We start from the raw sequence: 22,256 nt of genomic DNA, 5'->3' as shown, positions 1-22,256 counted from the left end.
CAATACACTAAAGCCATTTTCCAGTGCTTGGCCCATAGCCCTGGAAGTTACAGCAGTGCAAGTGAACCCGAGTTTATCTTGGCTAAACTCAGTCAACACCGCACAGTCTAATGAAAGTGGAATATTTCTGGTTTGTATGGACAAAGGACCACAACAATTAATGTAACCATTTACTGAACATTAGGAAACAGATTTTGAAATTGAGCTAAACACATCAAATGCTTTAGTAAACATAAAGTGCCCTTAGCTCCCAATGATTGAAGTTAGGCAACTCATAATCAGAAAGTAATCTGATCAGAGACTACAAGAAATATACGTAAGAGAGTGTTTCTGGAGATTTGGTGCCAGAATCAAACCCAGATTGAATCAAATATAAAGGAGAAGTAGCATGCTCTCAATTTGGAGAAGGGGGGGGGGCTCCCTCTCAAGCATCAGCTCTGCTTCTAGTCTTTACAATTACAAGGTCATAGAAATAGAAGCAGGGATAGACGATATGGCCCTCATATTTGCTCCGTTCATTATGATTATGGCTGATCTTCTGCCTCAACTCCACTTTCCCGTCCACTCCCCATATTCACTTAATTCCCCAAGAGACCAAACATCTGTCTCTCTCACCCTAAACATACTGATGTTTATACTTGTCCATCTAATCGTAGCTGGAGGATCACTTGCAATGGTTTCTCTTCCTGCTACTGCACCTTTACATCCGATGACCCATCCCCCAAGGATCTATTACTAGCCTCCTCCTGTTGCTCTACATGCTGCCCTTTGCCAACATCACCCAAAAGCAGAGTGTTAGTTTTTACATGTACGCTGATGACAACTAGTGCTACCTCAGCACCAACTCACTCAATTGTTAAATTATCAGACTGCTCATCTGACATTCAGTGCTTGATGAGCAGAAATTTCCTCCAATTACATACCGGGAAGACTGTAAAGCACCACTGTCTTTGGTTCCCACTCCATATTTCATTCCCTAGATACTAACTCTATCCCTCTCCGAAGCAACACTCTTTGATGAAGCCAATTGTCTTGCAACTTTGGCATCACATTTGATCCCGAGATGAGTTTTCAACCTCATATTTGTGCCATTTATAAGATTACCTATTTCTACCTCAATAATACTGCCAACCTCACTTGCTGCTAAAACCCTCACTTGCACCTTCATCAGCTCCATGCTTGACTATTCCAACACACTTCCACATTCTATCCACAGCAAACTTGAGGTCATCCAAAACTCTGTTGCCCATTCTTAACTTGTAGCAAGTTCCAGTCCCTTATCACTTCTATGCTCGCCGACCTACATTGCCTCTTGGTCAAGCAATGCCTTAATTCTAAACTTCACGGGCTGGATTCTCTGTTTCGGGGACTATGTCCCCTCGCCATCATGAAAACTGTGGCCTTATACATCAGAAAAACTGGCGTCAAAAGGCCACACAGTCACAGCCCTGTAGAGGGCTAGCAGAGAGTTGTTGTGAATCTCGCAGCTACAGTTGCAGATACCTCCACACTTGCGGGTCAGAGATGCGGAGGCTCCAGCAGCTGCGCCGTGCTCCATGGTGGACTCAGACTGCGGAGCTGGAACGCGCAAATAGTGCCCCCAATTGGCCACGTGCCCGACCTGGACCGCCCGCTCAAAAATACCCCGGTCCCGTATGAGGCCCTAACCTGCTCTCCGATCAGCCCGCCCTCGACCATGACTGAGTCCGCAGCCACCACACGAGTATCCCGAATGGCAGGACCATGAGTGGTCCACACCGTCGGGAACTCGGCCATTCAGGGGCGGAGAATAGCAGGGCTGGCCTCTGGCAATGGCCGCAGATAGGGGATATGCGGCACGGCGTACTCCCAGAGTACACCGCTTTTCAGGGGCTGGAGAATTGAGGAACCGGCGGCAGTCCCGATTCCATGCGTGGAACTGGATTCTCCGCCCGGCGCCAGACGCGATTTCAACGTCAGGGTACGGAGAATCCAGCCCACATCCTTGTTTTCAAGTTCCTCCATGGCCTTGCCCCTCCCCATTTCTGTAAACTCTTCAAACCCCACACCCTCAGAGTCATTCGCGTTCCTCTAAATCTTTTCTCCTGTGCATTCCCGATTTTAATCGCTCCAATATTAGTGGTCATATCTTCAATGTTCAGGTCCCAAGCGCTGGAATTCCTTCCCAAAAACTCTCTACCTCCCTAGTCCTCCTTTAGGATGCTCCTTAAAACTTACCTCTTTGACCAAGTGTTTGGTCACCTGACCTAATATTGCCGTATGTGGCTCGGTGTCACATTTTGCTTCTGTAAAGTGTCTGGGACATTACATTCAATTAAAGATGCTTTAGAAATACAAGCTGCTGATAATGTACCAAACAACAGAGCATCCACAGCTCTCGAGGGTAACTAATTCAAAGATTCACAGCTGAGTGAGGAAACCTCTCACCTCAATTCTAAATGATCATTCCCTTATCTGAGATTGTGCCTTGCAGTGTCCACCTTGTCAGCCCCTTCAGAATCTTGCATGTTTCAATGAGATTTCCTTTCAGACTCATGTCAAACATAAGCCCAATTTACTCAGCCTCTCATCATAGAACAACGCCCTCATCCCTAAACCAATCTAGTGATCCTTCGCTGCACCACTGCCAATAAACGTATACAAGATATGAAGACCAAAACGGTGCATGGTACTCTAGGTGTGGTCTCAACCTGTGCAATGGTTGCAAGACGTCCTTATTCTAGTTTCCAATCCTCTTGCAATACATGCTATTTGCCTTGTGTACCTGCATGCTAACTTTCTGTGGCCCTTGTACACCCAAACCTCTCTGAATGTCAACATGTCGATATTTCACATCTTTTTTTTTAAAAATACACAAGACTAGGTAGTGGATGTAGCATTTACGTTGACCGTGGAGAAGGCTTTACAGACAAGTCCCTTGCCACATATCCAAACACGTCCACCCTTCAGCAGAAGTAGCCACGGCAATGAGAACCCAAGCAGCCTCTTTCCTCTCTGGTCCAGAATCATGAAATCTCTTTATGTGAGCTAAGATCAGCTGATTCAGCCCAGACCTGGCATATGCTGTCTTTTTTCATTCAAAGAAAGACACCCCTATCCCTCCCCACGATCATTTAGACGACGAACACTCGCTGGTTCAAGTTAATGACAATATTGGAAGAGTGCAAAATCCATGGAACTGTACTGCAGAACAAGGTGCCAACCTCAGGGTGGATGAGGCAACAGAAATGGAAAAAAAAAAAAACTTGAGAAGGAGAAGTTAGTTTTACACAAGTCACACAAAACATACCCACACTGATGGGCTTCACTTCTCCATTGAAGACTGTAGAGAGGTATCTGCCTCTAAGGGGCTGCTTAGCAGAGAGATTTAGCACAGGGCTAAATCGCTGGCTTTGAAAGCAGACCGAAGCAGGCCAGCAGCACGGTTCGATTCCCGTAACAGCCTCCCCGAATAGGTGCCGGAATGTGGCGACTAGGGGCTTTTCACAGTAACTTCATTTGAAGCCTACTTGTGACAATAAGTGATTTTCATTTCATTTTCAATTTTATTTCATGTACCTTGTAAAATCATCTGTCTGACAAACTATCATTTTGATTGGAAATGCAGTCTCCGGTACCCCACTTCAGAGTGCATATGATACAAGTCAGCCAAAAGAAATTTTTCCACTTTCACCTCCCTCACTACATTTCCATGATCACTCTTTCTCATGTCACCAACTACAGATGACATGTGCCAGATATTACATTACTGATTTAAAGTAAGGTTTGCTGTAGATACTTAACATGACTGTCTCAATTTCCCAAATAGATGTATGCATTCATGGCATTCAGCACAAAATTGCAAGTATCATAAACCAATGTAATGTTTTTAAAACAAAAGATGTCATCAGGAGTTTACGGCAAAACTCAGTGATCATAAACCTGACAAGCATTCATGTAAGGTGAAAGCTGCAGTCATTAGCAGCTGTTCATTCAAGGACATAGGTGTAGCGAGCGGGGGAGGGCGGGGGGCGGGGGGGGGGGGGGGGGGGGGGGGGATTGCAATATAATTGAATAAATTTACATTGGGAGGGAGGAGGTTTTGGCGGGCTTAAAAGTGAATAAACCCCCCTGCCTGCTGTGTGAGTCAAGGGAGGAGATTTCAGGGGCTCTGGCCTCAGGAGAGTTGCCAGAGGACTGGAAGAAAGCTAATGTGGGGCTATTATTCAAGAAGGCAAGCATTTACTTCCAGGTAATTACAGACCAACAGTCTAACATCAATGGTAGGGAAATTATTGGGAAAAAATTTGAGGGACAAAATTAATCTCCATTTGGAGCGGCAAGGATTAATCAAGGGCAGTCAGCATGGCTTTGTCAAGGGGAGATCATGTCTAACAAATTTGATTGAATTTTGTGAGGTGACTAGGCGTGTAATTGAGGGTAATGCAGTTGAAGTAGTCTACATGGACTTTAGTCAGGCTTTTGGCAACGTCCTGCATGGGAGACCAATCAAGAAAGTAACTGTCCATGGAATCCAGGGCAATTTGACAAATTGGATCCAAAACTGGGTTCGAGGCAGGACTGAGAGGGTGATGATCGAAGGCTGTTTTTATGACCAAAGTTTATGTCCCTTGCTGTTTGTAATATACATTAATGACTTAGACCGGAATTCTGCATCCATTCATGGTGGCAGGATTCTCCAGACTCGCTGCAGTGAATGGATTACTGGCTGAGCTCCAAATTCTCCATTCTCGCTGGCAGCACTGGTGAGGCGAACGTGGACCAGAGAATTCAGGCTCTAGGCGTGAACGTGGGAGTATGATCAGCAAGTTCGCAGACGACACAAAAATTGGCGGTGCGGTAAATAGCGAAGAGGAAAGCCTTAGATTACAGGACGATATAGACAGGCTGGGCAGAACAGTGGCAAATGGAATTTAATCCTGAGAAGTGTGAGATGAGGCATTTTGGAAAGACTAACAAGGCAAGGGAATATACAATGAAAGGTAGGACTCCAGAGGGACCTTGGCTGCATGTCCAAAATCCCTGAAGGCAGGACAGGTAGATAAGGTGGGTAAAAAGGTATATGGGATACTTACCTTTGTTAATCAAAGCATAGAATATAGGAGCAGGAAGATTATGATGGAGCTGTATATAACGCTGGTTAGACGACAGCTGGAGTACCATGTGCAGTTCTAGTCAGCCATCCCACTATATAAAGGCTGGGACTGCACTAGAAAGGAGAGATTCACCAGGATGTTGTCTGGGCTGGAACACTTTAAGTATGAAGAGGCTGGATATGCTGGGGTTGTTTTTCTTAGAATACAGAAGGCTGAGCGTGGGAAGGGGGGTGCGAATCTGGAACCCGTTACCTTAAAGGGTGGTAGGGACAGGAACCTTTACAACATTTAAGAAGCATTTAGATGAGCACTTGAAACACCACAGCATACAAGGTGCCGACGCAGACACGATGGGCCAAAAGGTCTCTTTCTGTGCTGTAACACTGAGACTGGGGGACACAGATTTATGGCTTTGCACAAGGGATGCAGAGAAAAATGCAAGGAGGAACCTTACACAGCGAGTGGTAACAAACTGAAACTCATTGCCTTTGGGGCTGGTGAAAGCAGATTTCAAAAGGAAATTAGATGAGCACTTAACAAAATCTTGCTTGCCGCAGGGAGTCGAAAGGGACAGACTGGAATTCTCTTTCGCGAGCTGGTATGAATTTAATGGGCCAAATGGCCTCTTTCTATACCATAATAACTCACTGATCGCACACAATATATTCTCTTTCACCATCCATCCCCATCCTTTCCCACTATTTCAAATATTTTCTGATGGCACAGCAGTGGAATATTCAATTTGTCATTGGAAACAAAATTTACTTCAGTTAAAGCAGTCATGTTTAAATTTAAACCGTGCAGAAAGGAGTTGTGTGTGTGTGAGAGAGAGAGAGAAATGCCACTCATTATCCAGCTCATTCAAAAGCTATTTATCTAGCCAAAAGATTTTTTGGGGGGGGTGGGGATTTTAATTCTAAACTTAAGGTGTTCAATTTTTTTTTCAAACCTTGTATCACGACTTTACACAACTAATAACAGAAGGGCAAATGTACAATGGAGCACCAAATTGCAGGTCCATTTCTCTTATAAACTTGTTGCACCGTTACCTTGTATCAAACTGCCTGTCACATTGTATCAAACTGGCTGACACGTTGTATCAAACTGCCTGACACATTGTATCACTTTAGGAGGATTTGTTTCCTTTATGACAGGGTGTGGAAACAATTCTGTGCTCCTCCAAGATAGGGATTATTCGTCTTTTGGGTTTCACCGTTACTTTGTATCAAACTACCTGACACATTGTATCAAACTGCCTGTGACATTGTATCAAACTTCCTGTTACATTCTATCACTTTAGGAGGATTTGTTTCCTTTTATAACAGGGTGTGGAAACAATTCTCTGTGCTCCTCCAAGATGGGGATTATTCATTTTTTGGGATTGTGCCACCCCTCCGTTTCTCTAATAATTGAGGGAGAGGGATGGTTAATGCGACTCCCACTTACCTGTCTGTGGGCCAGGTAGGCCTCCCATACATATACAGTCCAGGAAAAGAGCAGCACCGAGTAGAAGATTTGGCTTTCGATGCTTAACTCTGCAATAAAGTGAATCATGATTCCCCCGCCACTTCCGACTGTCACTGGCACCGGAAAACTGTCTACTTTTCTTTAAATTCCCCTTTTGACAAGAACTCGACCCTTACTTGAGAAAATAAAAGCCAGTTTATACAGAAACAGCTCTTCGCTCAACTTCCCTTTTTTTGTTTGTTAATTGGATTTGTATAGTACTTGCTCTCTCTGCACCTCAATCAGTGAACCAACCCTTGCTGCCGGCTGATGTTACACTTAAATGGGTCCGAGCGGACAGGAAGCTGGTGCGCTGGGAAATGCTGTTCCATCGCACAGGCGGAATTTGTCCTTGCGCTCAAAGGGGGTGCAGAGGCAGACAGTGGGAGGTTACCTTAAAGTAATCAAACCAAACTAAATTAAGAAAAGTGCCACCTTTTCAGAGGGAAACAACTGATAGATACCTAAATCATAAATCAAAAGGAAATTTAACAAAACCAAATTAAATAAGACCCATGTTGTCAGCTATGTCTTATACTCTGTGATGCAACCAGTCGTGGAAAAGGCATCAAGCCTAAAGATGGGCTGCACATTTTCCTTCTCCAGGGTCCCCAGGTGTAGCACACACAATGAAAAGGGGAGCACACTTAGCAAGCGGCAGGGTTGAGCTGGACAAAAAACCATAAGTATTACACTAACTTGAAAGCAAATTACTGCAGATCCTGGAAATCAAATAAAAACAGAAAATGCTGGAAATCTTGCAGCTGGTCTGGCAGCAACTGGAGAGAGAAGTGGAGTTAATGTTTCAAATCCATATAACATCTTAAGAGTTCTGAAGAAGAGCCATATGGACTCAAAATGTTAACTCTTTCTCCACAGGTGCTTCCAGCCTATTGAGTTTTTCCAGCTTTTCTGTTCAGTGTTGCACCTTGTTGGTTGGCTCAGTTGGCTGGACAGCTGATTTGCAAAGCGGAGCAACACCAACAGTGCAGGTTCAATCCCTGTACTGGCTGTGGTTATTCATGAAAGCTTCACCTTCTAAACCTTGCCTCTTGCCTGAGGTGTGGTGAGCCTCAGGTTAATTACCACCAGTCAGCTCTCAAAGGGGAGAGCAGCCTATGGCCCTCTAGGACTGTGACGACATTGACATTTTACACCTTGGTCATATTTCAAGATAAACTATGTCATTTGCAGGGCTTACCAGAGACCGTCCATGATGAGGTTTGAATATTCTGTTTTATAACTTTAGGACTGATATGGGGAAAGAATGATGGGACAGTGTAAAGTGTGACAAGTTCCCTCCAAGTGCCACATTTTACTAGACGATCTTACATTGCATTACCTACTGGAAGTGACGATTAGTGCAGGTGAAGAAGATTAGTGCAGAAGATCAGAAGTCAAAGGATTAGAGCAGATCAGATGTAAGTCTCTATCTGGATGTCATACATTCTGTCATTGTTACATAATTATACAATTTACGAACAATTTAGGAAGCAGCATGGTCTGTGGATGTTGGAGATATAAAACTGAAATGAAAGCACTGTGACTAGTAGGAGGCCACAGTGGGACAAGTTTTATTGGCAGCTCCACGATAAACATAGAAATAGACATTTATAATGGGAACATTCACTGGAAGTGTACATACAATGTTTAATGCATTATTGCCAAATATTGCAGGTCTGCTATTTATCATTGATTTTATGCAAGTCATGTTGTTGTTTGAGATAAAATATCTAAAATTGTGCTGGTATTTTGAATCTAAATACTCTTATTCATTTAAGATGATGCAGCTCCTTATTATAACTTTGCAATTATTTTATTTTCTGTCCTGGTGACTAAATGAACAAGGGCACTAGCTGTTAGTCTTTCACTATTGGCTACTGATGCACTATCAATTATGACGAGACGAGAGTAGAGAGTAATCGAGGCTTTATTAAGCAGAGATGTGTGGCCTCCTGCAGCTGCTACCAGAAATGGGAGCAGCTCGGTGTGCACACACATTTATACTCCGCCTACTGGGTGGAGCCAGCAGGCAGGGATCTACCCCCGTACCTGTAGTACAGGAGCCTTACTGTATTACCTCTAATGCAACTATTATACAAACAGTGGTGACTACCACATTCACCCCCTGTTAAAAAAGAGTCCAACGGGGGCGGTGGAAGAAAGTTACAGGTTTGTGAGAATTTAAAGTTTACAGTTTGGTGAAAATTTACAAATTCAGCCAGTCGGGTGCCTTGATCCTCCGCTGTGAGCGCCTCGGTCACGGTGGTGATGCAAGCGCCGACTTGGTCGCCTATGACTCCGAAAGCGTGTTGTCCTCATCTTCATCCCCGGGTGGAACCAGTGGGAGGACGGATCGCCCTGGGGCGGGGGCTGTAGAGAGGTGCGCTGGGGGGAGGGTGAGTGGCACCGGGGCAATCGGAGGGGGGTGGGGTTGGGTGGTTGTTGGCCGTGGGTGGTGTCATGTGAGAGTACCTTTAAGAAATGGATGTTGAAGCAATGTACCTTTAGGAAATGGAGCTGATCATATCACTGAAGTGATGTCAGAGGTTGGGGGGAGCTGAACTCACGTCTGCTTTTTTGAGTTTCAGTTTGAGAAGGCAGCTGGGAGTGTCTGTGTGTTTTGCTGTGAGCTGCAGGAAGAAACACAGAGCTGGTCTGTTGATGTCTGCAAATCCAAAGACTATAAATATATTGAATGTAACCTAATGTGTTCTTATTTTTGAAGGTTTGAAGTCTTTTGGATGTTTAAAGGAACAGTTTGAAGGATTATTTAGTGTTGTAGTCTTTTGGGGGTTTCTTTGAAGCAATGGGTGTTAAGATATTCAATGTTTGTTTTTAAAAGGTTAACTTGAGTTCATAAAATAAACATTGTTTTGGTTTTAAAACCATTTGTCCATTTCTGCTGTATCACACCTGGAGAGTACGCTGTGTGCTTCCCACACCACAATCTATTAAAAGTTGTGGGTTGGTTGAACTCCATGAAACACTTTGGGGTTCTGTAAACCCGGACCCATAACAACTGGGGGCTCGTCCGGGATAAAAGTCTATAGATTGGATTGGCTTAATGAACTTAAAGACAGTGAGGGATGAGCATATTGTGGTTGCTTTTCAGGTGTGGTATTTTAGTTTAAGTGGGGAATGTGTTGTGGACAATGGCTCTTTCAGAGGCTCAGGAGTTTTTGGGGGTGGACACGGTAACACGCAATACCTTACGGGCAGAGACTACAAGCAGACTGTTAGATTTGGCAAAAGCATTGCAGTTAACATTGCCTGGCAAAATGCAAAAAGATGAGGTAGTTACCACGGTAGCTGAGCATTTAATTTTGCCTGAGATGCATTCTGACTCACTAGAAATGGCAAAACTCCAGTTGTAGATTAAGCAATTTGAACATGAAAAAGCATTAAAGCAGCTTGAATATGCAATGAGAGAAAAAGAAAAGGCGAGAGAAGAAAGAAACAAAGATAGAGACAGTGAGGAAAAAGTAAAGGAGAGAGAAGAAAGAAACAAAGAAAAAGAATGAGATAGAGAGGAAAGGGAAAAAGAGAGAGAGTTTGAACTTCATAAAATGGCTATGAAACATGAAAATCAGTTAAAATTGGCAGATGCAAAGGATAACATACAATTGGATGAGATTGATGAGGATAGTGAGACAGAGCGTAATAGTCGAAGACGTGGTGGGGATCTATTTAAATATGTCCAAGCATTGCCAAGGTTTGACAAGAAGGAGGTAGAAGCCTTTTTCATTTCATTTGAGAAGGTAGCTAAACAAATGAAATGGCCACAGGACATGTGGGTATTACTGATTCAAACAAAGCTTGTAGGTAGAGCTAATGAAGTGTTTGCATCACTACCGGAGGAGGTATCGGGAACGAACGAGGAAGTGAAAAAATCCATCTTAGGTGCATATTAGCTAGTGCCTGAAGCTTACAGACAAAGGTTTAGAAATTTAGAAAAGGAAAGAATTTGGTCAAACATACATGGAGTTTGAAAGGCTCAAACAGAGTAATTTTGATAAGTGTACAAGGGCTTTGAAAATAGACCAAACGTATGAAGCTCTCAGAGAAATTATACTTTTGGAGAAGTTTAAAAATTCAATTCCTGATGTAGTGAGAACTCATGTGGAAGAGCAGAGGGTTAAAACTGTGAGATTAGCAGCAGAAATGGCAGATGATTATGAATTAGTTCATAAATCAAGGCTTGGTTTCCGACATCGGTTTCAGCCGATGAGGGATAGAAACTGGGGACATAGACATGAGGAGAAATACTCAAGTGGTAAAGGTAAAGGTGATCTGATGGGAGATAATAAGGAGAGTGTACCTCAGATTAAAAAAGAAATCCAGGAGTGTGGAAGAGAAATGCAAAGTTTCAAATGTTTTCACTGTAATAAACTAGGCCAAGTAAAGTCACAGTGTTGGTGGTTGAAGAAAAGTACTGGGAAGGCTGATGTGGTAAAACAGGATAAGACAGTGGGTTTGTTAGAGTGGTAAAGGAAAGCCCAAGGGAAGTGAAGGAGGTGCAAACGATTGTACAGCCTGTTCAAGAAGTAATTGATAAGATGGTGCCAGATGTCTTTAAAGAATTTACTTGTGTGGGTAAAGTTTACTCATGTGTATCAGGAGGAGCAGGTTAAGAAGTCACAATTTTAAGAGATACAGGAGCTAGTCAATCTTTAATGGTAAGAGATGAGGAATTATGTAGTTTGGGAAGAATGTTGCCAGAAAAGCTGGTAATATGTGGAATTCAGGGTGAGAGGAGTGGCGTATCATTATACAAAGTAATGTTCAGTGAAGAGCGGTGAAGTGGTAGTAGGAGTAATAGGGAAACGATGTTGTCCAGGAATACAGTTTATCTTGGGTAATGATATAGTTGGATCGCAAGTGGGAGTGATGACTACTGTGGTTGATAAGCCAGTGGAAAATCAGACAACTGAGGTGTTGAAGGATGAATATCCTGAGATTTTTCCGGATTGTGTAGTAACAAGGTCGCAAAGTCACAGGTTAAGACAAGAGGAGAAATCAAAGAGCGAAGATGAAGTGGAAGTGCAATTATCAGAAACGATTTTTGATCAGATGGTTGAAAAAGAACAAGAACAGGTGGAGGATGAGGCGGATATTTCTAGTTCAGGAAAATTGGCGGAGTTACAACTGAAAGATGTAGAAATAAAACGGATACATCAGAAAGCATATACGGAAGAGGAATCTGAGAGTGTACCAGAGTGTTATTACCGTAAAAGTGACGTCTTGATGAGAAAATGGAAACCTGTGCATATCCAGGCGGATGAAAAGTGGGCAGAAGTTCATCAAGTAGTATTGCTGGTAGGGTATAGAAAGGAGGTGTTGCGAATGTCACATGAGGTACCAGTGGGAGGTCATTTGGGAATAAGGAAAACTCAAGCTAAAATACAAAAACATTTTTATTGGCCTGGACTACATAAAGATGCAGTTAAATTTTGTCAATCATGTCACACATGTCAAGTGATAGGGAAACCTCAAGCGGTGATAAAACCAGCGCCCTTAATACCCATTCCAGCATTTGAGGAACCTTTTACAAGGGTCCTAATTGATTGCGTAGGACCGCTTCCGAAAACATAAAGTGGGAATCAATATATTTTGACTATAATGGATGTGTCTACTAGGTTTCCAGAGGCCATTCCAGTACGTAATATGACAGCTAAAAGGATTGTGGAGGAGTTACTTAAATTCTTTACTAGATATGGACTACCCACAGAAATTCAATCGGATCAAGGATCAAATTTTACCTCAAAGTTATTCAAAGAAGTTATGGATAGTTTAGGAATAAAACAATTTAAATCAACTGCGTACCATCCAGAATCGCAGGAAGCGTTAGATAGGTGGCATCAGACATTAAAGACAATGTTGAGGGCTTATTGTCAAGATTATCCAGAGGATTTGGATAAAGGAATTCCATTCGTACTGTTTGCAATTAGGGACGCACCTAATGAGTCAACCAAATTTAGCCCTTTTGAAATACTTTTTGGTCATGAGGTAAGAGGACCACTTAAGTCGATTAAAGAAAAAATGGTGGGTGAGAAATCGGAACTTACACTATTGGATTATGTGTCAAAATTTAGGGAACGATCAAATAGAGCAGGTGAATTGACTAGACAACATTTGAAAGTTGCACAAAATGTGATGAAACGGGTAGCGGACAAGAACTCCAAAGTTCATAGTTTTGCCAGTGGAGATAAAGTTTTAGTGTTGTTACCAGTGGTAGGTGAGCCTTTAAAAGCAAGGTTTTGTGTACCTTATCAGATTGAAAGGAAATTAAGTGAGGTGAATTTTGTGGTAAAAATGCCGGATAGAAGAAAAACTCACCGAGTGTGTCATGTGAATATACTTAAAAGGTACTTTGAAAGGGAAGGACAGAAAAAGGAGGTGGTTTTAATTCTCACTCAAAGTGACGAACCAAATCCAGGTGACTTTGAATTTGACATACCTCAAATTAAATTGGAAAACGAGGATGTTCTTAAAAATTGGGATAAATTGTTGAGTTATCTTCCAGAGGAAAAACGAACTGACCTGAAAGAGTTATTGATATCACATGGGCAAGTTTGTAGCGATAAATTGGGAAGTACTAAAATGGCTATACATGATGTAGACATGGGAAATGCTGTTCCTATCAAACAACATCCATATAGACTTAATCCTTTAAAATTGGCACAGGATAACAAGGAGATTAAGAGTATGCTTAAAAATGACATAATTGAAGTGGGTTGCAGCCAATGGAGCTCACCCATAGTGATGATACCTAAACCAGACTGTACCCAACGGTTGTGTGTGGACTATAGAATGCAGTTACAAGAATGGACTCTTATCCTATCCCACATTTGAAGGATTGCATTGAGAAAGTGGGACAATCCGCTTTTATTTCCAAAATGGATTTACTTAAAGGTTACTGGCAGGTACCTTTATCTGAAAGGGCGAAGGAGATTTCAGCTTTTGTGACTCCAGATGGTACATACCAATTCAAAGTTATGCCATTTGGCATGAAAAACGCCCCAGCCACATTTCAACAGTTAACTAATACAGTCGTTTCGGGATTACCCAATTGTGCGATATATATCGATGATCTGGTAGTTTTCAGCCAGACATGGAAAGAACATTTAAAACATCTTATGGAGTTATTCAATCGACTTCAGGAGGGGTGTTTGGTGATAAACCTAGCCAAAAGTGAATTTGGAAAAGCCCAAGTCACTTTCCTTAGCCATACAATCGGACAGGGTCAATTGGTCCCACGGGATGTGAAAACAAATGTTATTGGGGAGTTTCTGATACCCTCGACCCAACGGGAAATAATGCGATTTCTTGGCATGAGTGGATTTGATTGAACCTTTATGCAAAAGATTTGTAGCGTGGGTGCTCCACTGATAGCCTTGCTGATGAAACGTCAAAAATTTCAATGGACAGCCGACTTTCAACAGGCATTTGACTGCATGAAAGCTGTGGTAACCGTGCTCTTGTATTGGAGAATTGCAAGGGACTCTGTGATCAGATTGAACTGAAGTATCTAACTTTAAAGAGAAATGCCAAGGCGTAGAGGAATGGATGGATCGTGCAGAGAGTTTCTTGTTCAAAGAGACTGTCAATCAAGAAGGATTTCGGTTGGAGGAAAATGAACGGAAAAAATAAAAGTGGACCATATTATTATACCTGTTTGCGTGTGTTGTTTTTTTTTTTAACCGGTAAAGTGTTTTTACTGTGTGCATTTCTTAATTGATGGTGCAAAGGTGAAAAATGAAACCATCTTGAAGTTGATGGTTTTTTTTTCATGGGGGGAGGTGTCATGTGAGAGTACCTTTAAGAAATGGATGTTTAAGCAATGTACCTTTAAGAAATGGAGCTGATCATATTATTGAAGTGATGTCAGAGGGTGGGGGGAGCTGTGCTCACTTCTGCTTTTTTGAGTTTCAGTTTGAGAAGGCAGCTGGTAGTGTCTGTGTGTTTTGCTGTGAGCTGCAGGAAGAAACACAGAGCTGGTCTGTTGATGTCTGCAAATCTAAAGACTATAAATATATTGAATGTAACCTAATGTGCTCTTATTTTTGAAGGTTTGAAGTCTCTCGGATGTTTAAAGGAACAGTTTGAAGGATTATTTAGTGTTGTAGTTTTTTGGGGTTATCTTTGAAGTAATGGGTGTTAAGATATTCAATGTTTGTTTTTAAAAGGTTAACTTGAGTTCATAGAATAAACATTGTTTTGTTTTAAAAACCATTTGTCCATAATTGCTGTATCACACCTGGAGAGTACACCGTGTGCTTCCCACACCACAATCTATTAAAAGTTGTGGGTCAGTTGAACTCCATGAAACACTTTGGGGTTCTGTAAACCCGGACCAAAACAGTGGGGATCCAGCTGGTGCCAGATCCCTGAGGGAGATGTGTCCTGGCGGCTGACACATACTGTGGGTTCGCATGAAGTAGTTGTACCCTTTCGACCAACGGGTCCACCTTGTGGATCCGCACGTGTTTGCAGAGGAGAACGGATCCTGGAACTGCCAGCCACGTTGGGAGCGAAACCCCAGAGATGGACTGCCTAGGTAAGGCAAGGAGACGTTCATGGGGGGTTTCATTAGTCGCAGTGCAGAGTAGCGATCGGATGGAGTGGAGCATGTCGGGGAGGACCTCCTGCCAGCGGGAGACCAGGAGATCTTTAGACTGCAGGGCCAGCAGGACGGCCTTCCAGACCATCCCATTCTCCCTCTTCACCTGCCCGTTTCCCCGGGGGTTGTAGCTGGTCGTCCTGCTCGAGGCAATGCCTTTGCCGAGCAGGAACTGACGCAGCTCATCACTCATAAAGAAGGATCCCCAGCCGCTGTGGACGTAAGCGGGGAAACTAAACAGAGTGAAGATGCTATTGAGGGCTTTAATGACCGTGGCTGACGTCATATCGGGGCATGGGATGGCGAAGGGGGATCGGGAGTATTCATCGACCTCGTTCAGGAAATACGTGTTTCGGTCGATGGAGGGGAGGGGCCCTTTGAAGTCCATGCTGAGGCGTTCAAAGGGGCGGGAGGCCTTCACCAGGTGCGCTCAGTCTGGCCGGTGGAAGTGCGGTTTGCACTCCGCGCAGACCTCACAGTCTCTGGTGACAGATCTGACCTCCGCAATGGGGTAGGGCAGGTTGCGGGCCTTTAGGAAGTGAAAGAATTGGGTTACTCCTGGGTGACAGAGACCATCGTTTAGGGCCCGGAGTCGGTCCACTTGTGCGCTGGCACATGTATCTTGGGATAGGGCATCGGGAGGCTCGTTGAGCTTCCCAGGGCGATACAAAATCTCGTAATTGTAGGTGGAGAACTCGATCCTCTACCTTAAGATTTTATCATTTTTGATTTTGCCCCGCTGTGTATTATTAAACATGAAGGCAACCGACCGTTGGTCAGTTGGAGAGTGAATCTCCTGCCGGCCAGGTAATGCCGCCAATGACGCACAGCTTCCACGATGGCCTGGGCCTCCTTTTCGACGGAGGAGTGCTGAATTTCGGAGGCATGGAGGGTGCGGGAAAAGAATGCCACGGGTCTGCCTGCCTGGTTGAGGGTGGTGGCCAGAGCGACGTCCGATGCATCGCTCTCAACCTGAAAGGGGAGGGTCTCATAGACCACGTGCATCGTGGCCTTGGCGATGTTAGCCTTGATGCGGTTAAAGGCCTGGCGGGCCTCAGCGTCAGGGGGAAAACTGTGGAGTGAATGAGTAGGCGGGCCTTGTCCGCATAGTTAGGGACCCACTGGGCATAATAGGAGAAAAACCCCAGGCATCGGTTCAGGGCCTTGGGGCAGCGGGGAAGGGGGAGTTCCATGAGGGGGCGCATGTGGTCGGGGTCGGGCCCTAGAACTCCATTTTCCACAACATAGCCAAGGATGGCTAAGCGGTTGGTGCGGAACACGCACTTCTCCTTATTCTATGTGAGGTTAAGGAGTTTAGCGGTGTGGAGAAATTTGAATAGGTTAGCGTCGTGGTCCTGCTGGTCGTGGCCGCAGATGGTGACGTTATCTTGGTATGGGAAGGTGTCCCGCAGTCCGTACCGGTCAACCATTCGGTCCATCTCACCTTAGTGATTCCGAAAGAGACCCTAAGGAAGTGGTAAATGCAGCCGTCTGCTTCGAACGCAGTGTATTGGCGGTCCGCCTTGCGGATGGGGAGCTGGTGGTAGGCAGATTTCAGGTCCACTGTGGAGACGACCCGGTACTGTGCAATCTGATTGACCATATCAGATACGCGTGGGAGGGGGTACGCGTCGAGCTGCGTGTCACCGATTAATGGTCTGACTGTAGTCTATGACCATCCGATGTTTCTCCCCAGTCTTTACTACTACCACTTGGGCTCTCCAGGGGCTGTTGCTGCCTCAATGATGCCTTCCCGCAGCAGCCGCTGGACCTCCGACCTGATGAAGGTCCTGTCCTGGGCACTGTACCGTCTGCTCCTGGTAGCGATGGGTTTCCAATCCGGGGTGAGGTTTGCAAACCGGGAAGGTGGGTCAACCTTAATGGTCGTGAGGCCGCAAACAGTGAGGGGTGGTAGGGGTCCGCCGAATTTTAGAGTTAGATTTTGGAGGTTGCACTGGAAGTCCAGGCCGGGTAACAGGGCAGCGCAGAGGTTGGTGAGGACGTGGAGCCGGAAGTTGCTGAACTCTACGCCCTAGACGGTGAGGGTGGCGATGCGCGGATTTCCACGGAATGGGATCCGGAGGCCAGGGAGATTCTCTGGGTAACGGGGTGTACCGCGAGGGAGCAGCGCCTTACCATAGCAGGGTGGATGAAGCTTTCCGTGCTCCCGGTCAAGAAGGCAGGATGTCTTGATGCCATCGACTTTCAAGGCCGTTGTCGCGGTTGCGAGGTTGTGTGGCCGGGACTGGTTGAGCGTGATGGAGGCGAGCTGCGGCTGGTGTTGGTAGGCCCCGGGCTGGTCGGCGGCAGGCGATGAGCGGCCAGATGAAGTAACCGACGAGCAGGGGTCTTGAGGCACCGTCCAAAATGGCGCCGAAGATGGCGGCGCCCATGGGGCGTACATGGCGGGTGCCGTTAAAGATGGCGGCACCCACAGGCTGCACGTGGTCTGCTGGGAAGAAGATGGCGGCGCCCACAGACCGCATGTGGACTGCAGGGACAAAGATGGCAGCGCCCACGGGTTGCACGCGGTGGGTGCAGGAATACTGAGCCTAGATACAGCAGCGATCGACCGGGCCTGGCACACAGCAGCGAAATGTCGATTCTTCCCGCAGGTCTTGCAGAGTGCGCTCCGCGCCGGGCAGCGCTGTCGGGGGTACTTTGTCTGCCCACAGAAATAGCATTTGGGCCCCCGGGGTTGGCTAGCTGCTGCGCGGAGCAGTCCTGGGGTTGGCTGGGGGCGGCCGCTGGTGGGGCCCACGATGTCCATGAGGGCGCCGTGCAGTCGGGGGCGTACGACTACGTTACAGGAGGCTACAGTTAGCGAGTTCGCGAGTTGCCTGGTCGCCGCGAGGTTGAGCGTACCCCCTTCTAATAGGCGCTGGTGGATGTACGCCGACCCCATGCCCGTAACAAAAGCATCCCTGATTAAGAGTTCTGTATGTTCAGTGGCCAAAACTGCCTGGCAGTCACAGTTCCTCGCCAGGATGTGCAGGGCATGCCAGAAATCGTCTAATGACTCACCGGGGAGTTGCTGCCGCGTGGACAGGAGGTGCCTGGCATCGAGTTTGTTGATCGGCCGGATTATACTGTCCTTTCAGAAGCTCCATAGCTTCAGGGTAAGGGGGCGCAATCCGGATAAGGGGTAAAATCTCGAAGCTCACCCATGAGTACAGGATCTGGAGTTTCTGTGCGTCCGAGGGTTGTTCAGTCGCTGATCTGAGGTAGCTTTCGAAACAAGCGAGCCAGTGGTCGAAGGCCGACGTGACGTTGGCTGCTTGACGGTGCAGCTGTAGGTGATCTGGCTTGGTGTGTAGTTCCATCACTGTAATATCTCTGTTTAATAAATTGATGCACTATCAATTACGACGAGATGAGAGTAGAGAGTAATCGAGGGTTTATTAAGCAGAGATGTGTGGCCTCCTGCAGCTGCTCCCAGAAATGGGAGCAGCTCGGTGTGCACACACATTTATACTCCACCTACTGGGCGGAGCCAGCACGCAGGGATCTACCCCCGTACCTGTAGTACAGGAGCCTTACTGTATTACCTCTAATACAACTATTATACAAACAGTAGTGACTACCACAACTACCCAGAACGAAAAAACAGTAAAACAGAGAAGTAAGTATATTGGTCTGAACTGGTCTTGTATACTTTAAAATAGAACAATGGTTAAACAGGGAAATAAGAACATAAGAACTAGGAGCGGGAGTAGACAATTCAGGTGCTTGAGCCTGCTCCGCCATTCAATACCATGGCTGATCTCATCTTGGCCTCAACTCCACTTTCCTGCCTGTCCTTCATAACCCTTAAACCCATTACTAATTAAAAATCTATCTATCTCCTCAGGAAATTTACGCATTATCCCACCACACTCTGTGTAGTGAATTCCATAGATTCACGACCTGTTGAGAAGTAATTTCTCCTCATCTCTGTTTTAATACTGGTCCAAAATGGTTTTTTTCCCTGCTGGGTAAGTGGCTATTAATGAGTCATAGTATCATTACAGCACAGTAGAAGGGCTTTCAGCCCATTCTGCACATGGAATTTCACAGCCAAGCCCCTTATTATTTTTATGCATTCTTGGGATGTGGCCATTGTTGGCTGGGCCAGTATTTATTGCCCATCCCTGAGGGCATTTAAGAGTGAACCACATTGCTGTGGATCTGGAGTCACATGTAGGCCAGACCAGGTAAGGACAACAGATTTCCTTCCCTAAAGGACATTAGTGAACCAGATGGGGTTTTACAACAATCGACAATGGTTTCATGGTCATCATTAGACTTTTAATTCCAGATTTTTATTTAATTCAAATTTTACAGGGCAGCATAGTGGCGCAGGATTAGCACTGCTGCTTCACAGCTCCGAGGACCCGGGTTCGATCCCGGCCCCGGGTCACTGGCCGTGTGGAATTTGCACATTCTCCCTGTGTCTGTGTGAGTCTCAACCCCACAACCCAAAATGATGTGCAGGGTACGTGTATTGGCCACTCTAAATTGCCCCTTAATTGGAAAATAAATGAATTGAGTACTAAATTTATTTTTTTTAAATTCAAATGTAACCTTCACCATCTGCCATGGCGGGATTCGAACCCGGGTCCCCAGAGCATGACTCTAGATCTCTGGATTACTAGTCTAGCGACCACTATGTCAATGCCTCCCCGGTCCTACCTTGCATTGCATATTTTTCTTCAGGGTCATTGGACACCTAGCAGAAACACTGACTGATTCCATAAGCTGTGAACATAAAGGTTAATTGGAGTACCAACCCATGCTTCCCAGTAGTTCAATTATCTCAGTACAGTCCAGGGATTGAATCTGGGGATCATCTGATCTGTTCAGCTCAATAGTAGGCCAAGTTAGGAAAGACCATTTCTATTCACAAATGACCACAGAACCATAGGGAATTGAACCCGGGGCCCTGGTGCTGTGAGGCAGCTTTGCTAACCATTGCGCTAACCGTGTTATGAATAACATTTCTAGAGTTCCTGGTATATGCTGCCTTTGCAGGATTTTTGTGTGTAAAGTCCATGAGTGGGACTTGAACCCACAACGTTGTAGCTCCGAGACAACAGCGCTACCGACTGAGCCCCAGTAACTAAGATTATCATTCCCAACAACAGTAAAAAGAAACAAAGCAATGTCAGCGTGCTGCAACATAATAATCTCTCCAGAGAACTGAAGAGAATCAGCATAATTACATTCAACCAAAAGAACGTTGACGGTTCCCAACACGGTAAGTCCTTGATGTCATACATAAACCAAGGGCGTGATTCAACAGGACCGAAACAGAGTCCCGTTTTGGGTGCAGAAAGACACCACTATTTAAAGGCTCTTTGCCGTTTTATTTGACCTATGCAGGGAATGCCCTGTCAAGGCCACAACCTTTTAAGGGCAAGGCAGCTCCGGGCCCGATCCCTGGCACAGGCAACCTGGCACCCGGGTACCTTGGCATTGCCTGCCTGCCATCCAGGCAGTGCCCTGCCAGCCTGACAGTGTCATCTGGGCACCCTGGCAGCTTCAGGGAGGCATTGCCAGGGTGCCCAGATAGAACTGCCAAGATGCCAGACTGGCAGTGTCAAGGTGCCCGGGGAGTCAGCGGGAGTGCGAAGATACCACCCTGCCCAGTGCCCGACCACCCAAGGGGTCTCTCATGGCCTGAGAGAGTCCCTGCCAGGTGTCCATTATGCCTCGTCCACATTTGTGGAAACCAGTGCTAAAGTCGCCATGGTGAGGTCTCCCAGACGTGGCCGTCAGTTCCCAGGCCCTGAGAAAATACGGCAGACATATTTAAATGAGCTAATAGCTCGCTTAAATATGTTAATTCAGATCTTGCCCTTGCTTAGCACTGTCTCACGAGACTCCGTTAAATTACCAAAATTCGCTGCACTCTTGGGCGCTTCCTGCAAATTGGAAAACAGCAAATGTGAAGGCACTATTTCAAAAAAGAGGTAGACAAAAGGCGGGTAACTATAGGCCGGTTAGCTTAACTTCTGTAGTGGGGAAAAAGCTTGAATCTATCATCAAGGAAGAAATAGCGAGACATCTGGATAGAAATTGGATTTGGATTTTTTTTTTTTGTCACGTGTACTGAGTTACAGTGAAAAACATTGTCCTGCATACAGTCCATACAGATCATTCCATACATGAAAAAAAAGGACATACATAAATACACAATGTAAATACATAGACACAGGCAACGGGTGAGCATACGGAGTGCAGTACTACTCAGTAGAGAGGATGTGTGAAGAGATCGGTTCAGTCCATAAGCGGGTCATTCAGGAGTCTGGTAACAGCGGGGAAAAAACTGTTTTTGAACCAGTTAGTGGGTGTTCTCAGAATTTTGTATCGCCTGTCCAATGGAAGAAGTTGGAAGAGAGAATAACCTGGGAGGGGTCTTTGCTTTCCCCAGGCAGCGGGAAGTGTAGACAGAGTCAGTGGACAGGAAGCGGGTTCACGCGATGGACTGGGCGGTGTTCACAACTCTCTGTAGTTTCTTACAGTGTTAGGCTGAGCAGTTGCCATACCAGGCTGTGATGCAGCCAGATAGGATGCTTTCTATGATGCATCTATAAAAATCGGGAAGAGTCAATGTGGACATGCCGAATTTCCTTCGTTTCCTGAGGAAGTATAGGCGCTGTTGTGCTTTCTTGGTCTTAGGGCCGACGTGGGTGGACCTGGACAGATTGTTGGTGATGTGCACACCTAGGAATTTGAAGCTGTTAACCATCTCCACCTCGGCACCATTGATGCAGACAGGGGTGTGTACAGTACTTTGCTTCCTGAAGTCAATGACCAGCTCTTTAGTTTTGCTGACATTGAGGGAGAGATTGTTGTCGTTACACCACTCCACTCGATTCTCTATCTCCCTCCTATACTCTGACTCATCGTTGTTCGAGATCCAACACACTACAGTCATGTCATCAGCATACATGGAGTTGGAGTTAAATATTGCCACACAGTCATGTGTGTCATGATATTCAAACACACATCACAACACACACATCATGATAGACAGACCAACAGACCAA

The 22,256-nt window shown here is 45.5% G+C and overlaps 1 protein-coding gene across 1 annotated transcript in view; it reads right to left on the bottom strand.

Moving 5' to 3' along the window:
• Nucleotides 1-6,894, bottom strand: part of zmpste24 (zinc metallopeptidase, STE24 homolog) — a 44,942-nt gene extending 38,048 nt beyond the window's left edge. Inside the window, exon 1 of the mRNA XM_072500900.1 lies at nt 6,543-6,894. Coding sequence (XP_072357001.1) covers nt 6,543-6,650 — 108 coding nt within the window. The 5' untranslated portion in view covers nt 6,651-6,894. The remainder of the gene's footprint in view (nt 1-6,542) is intronic.
• Between the last annotated feature and the right edge of the window lie 15,362 nt (nt 6,895-22,256).

This window comes from Scyliorhinus torazame, chromosome 1, assembly GCF_047496885.1.
Source record: "Scyliorhinus torazame isolate Kashiwa2021f chromosome 1, sScyTor2.1, whole genome shotgun sequence".
Taxonomy (NCBI): Eukaryota; Metazoa; Chordata; class Chondrichthyes; order Carcharhiniformes; family Scyliorhinidae; genus Scyliorhinus; species Scyliorhinus torazame.
The sequence above is the reverse complement of the archived record's forward strand: the minus strand, read 5'-3'. Positions and strand labels throughout refer to the sequence as shown.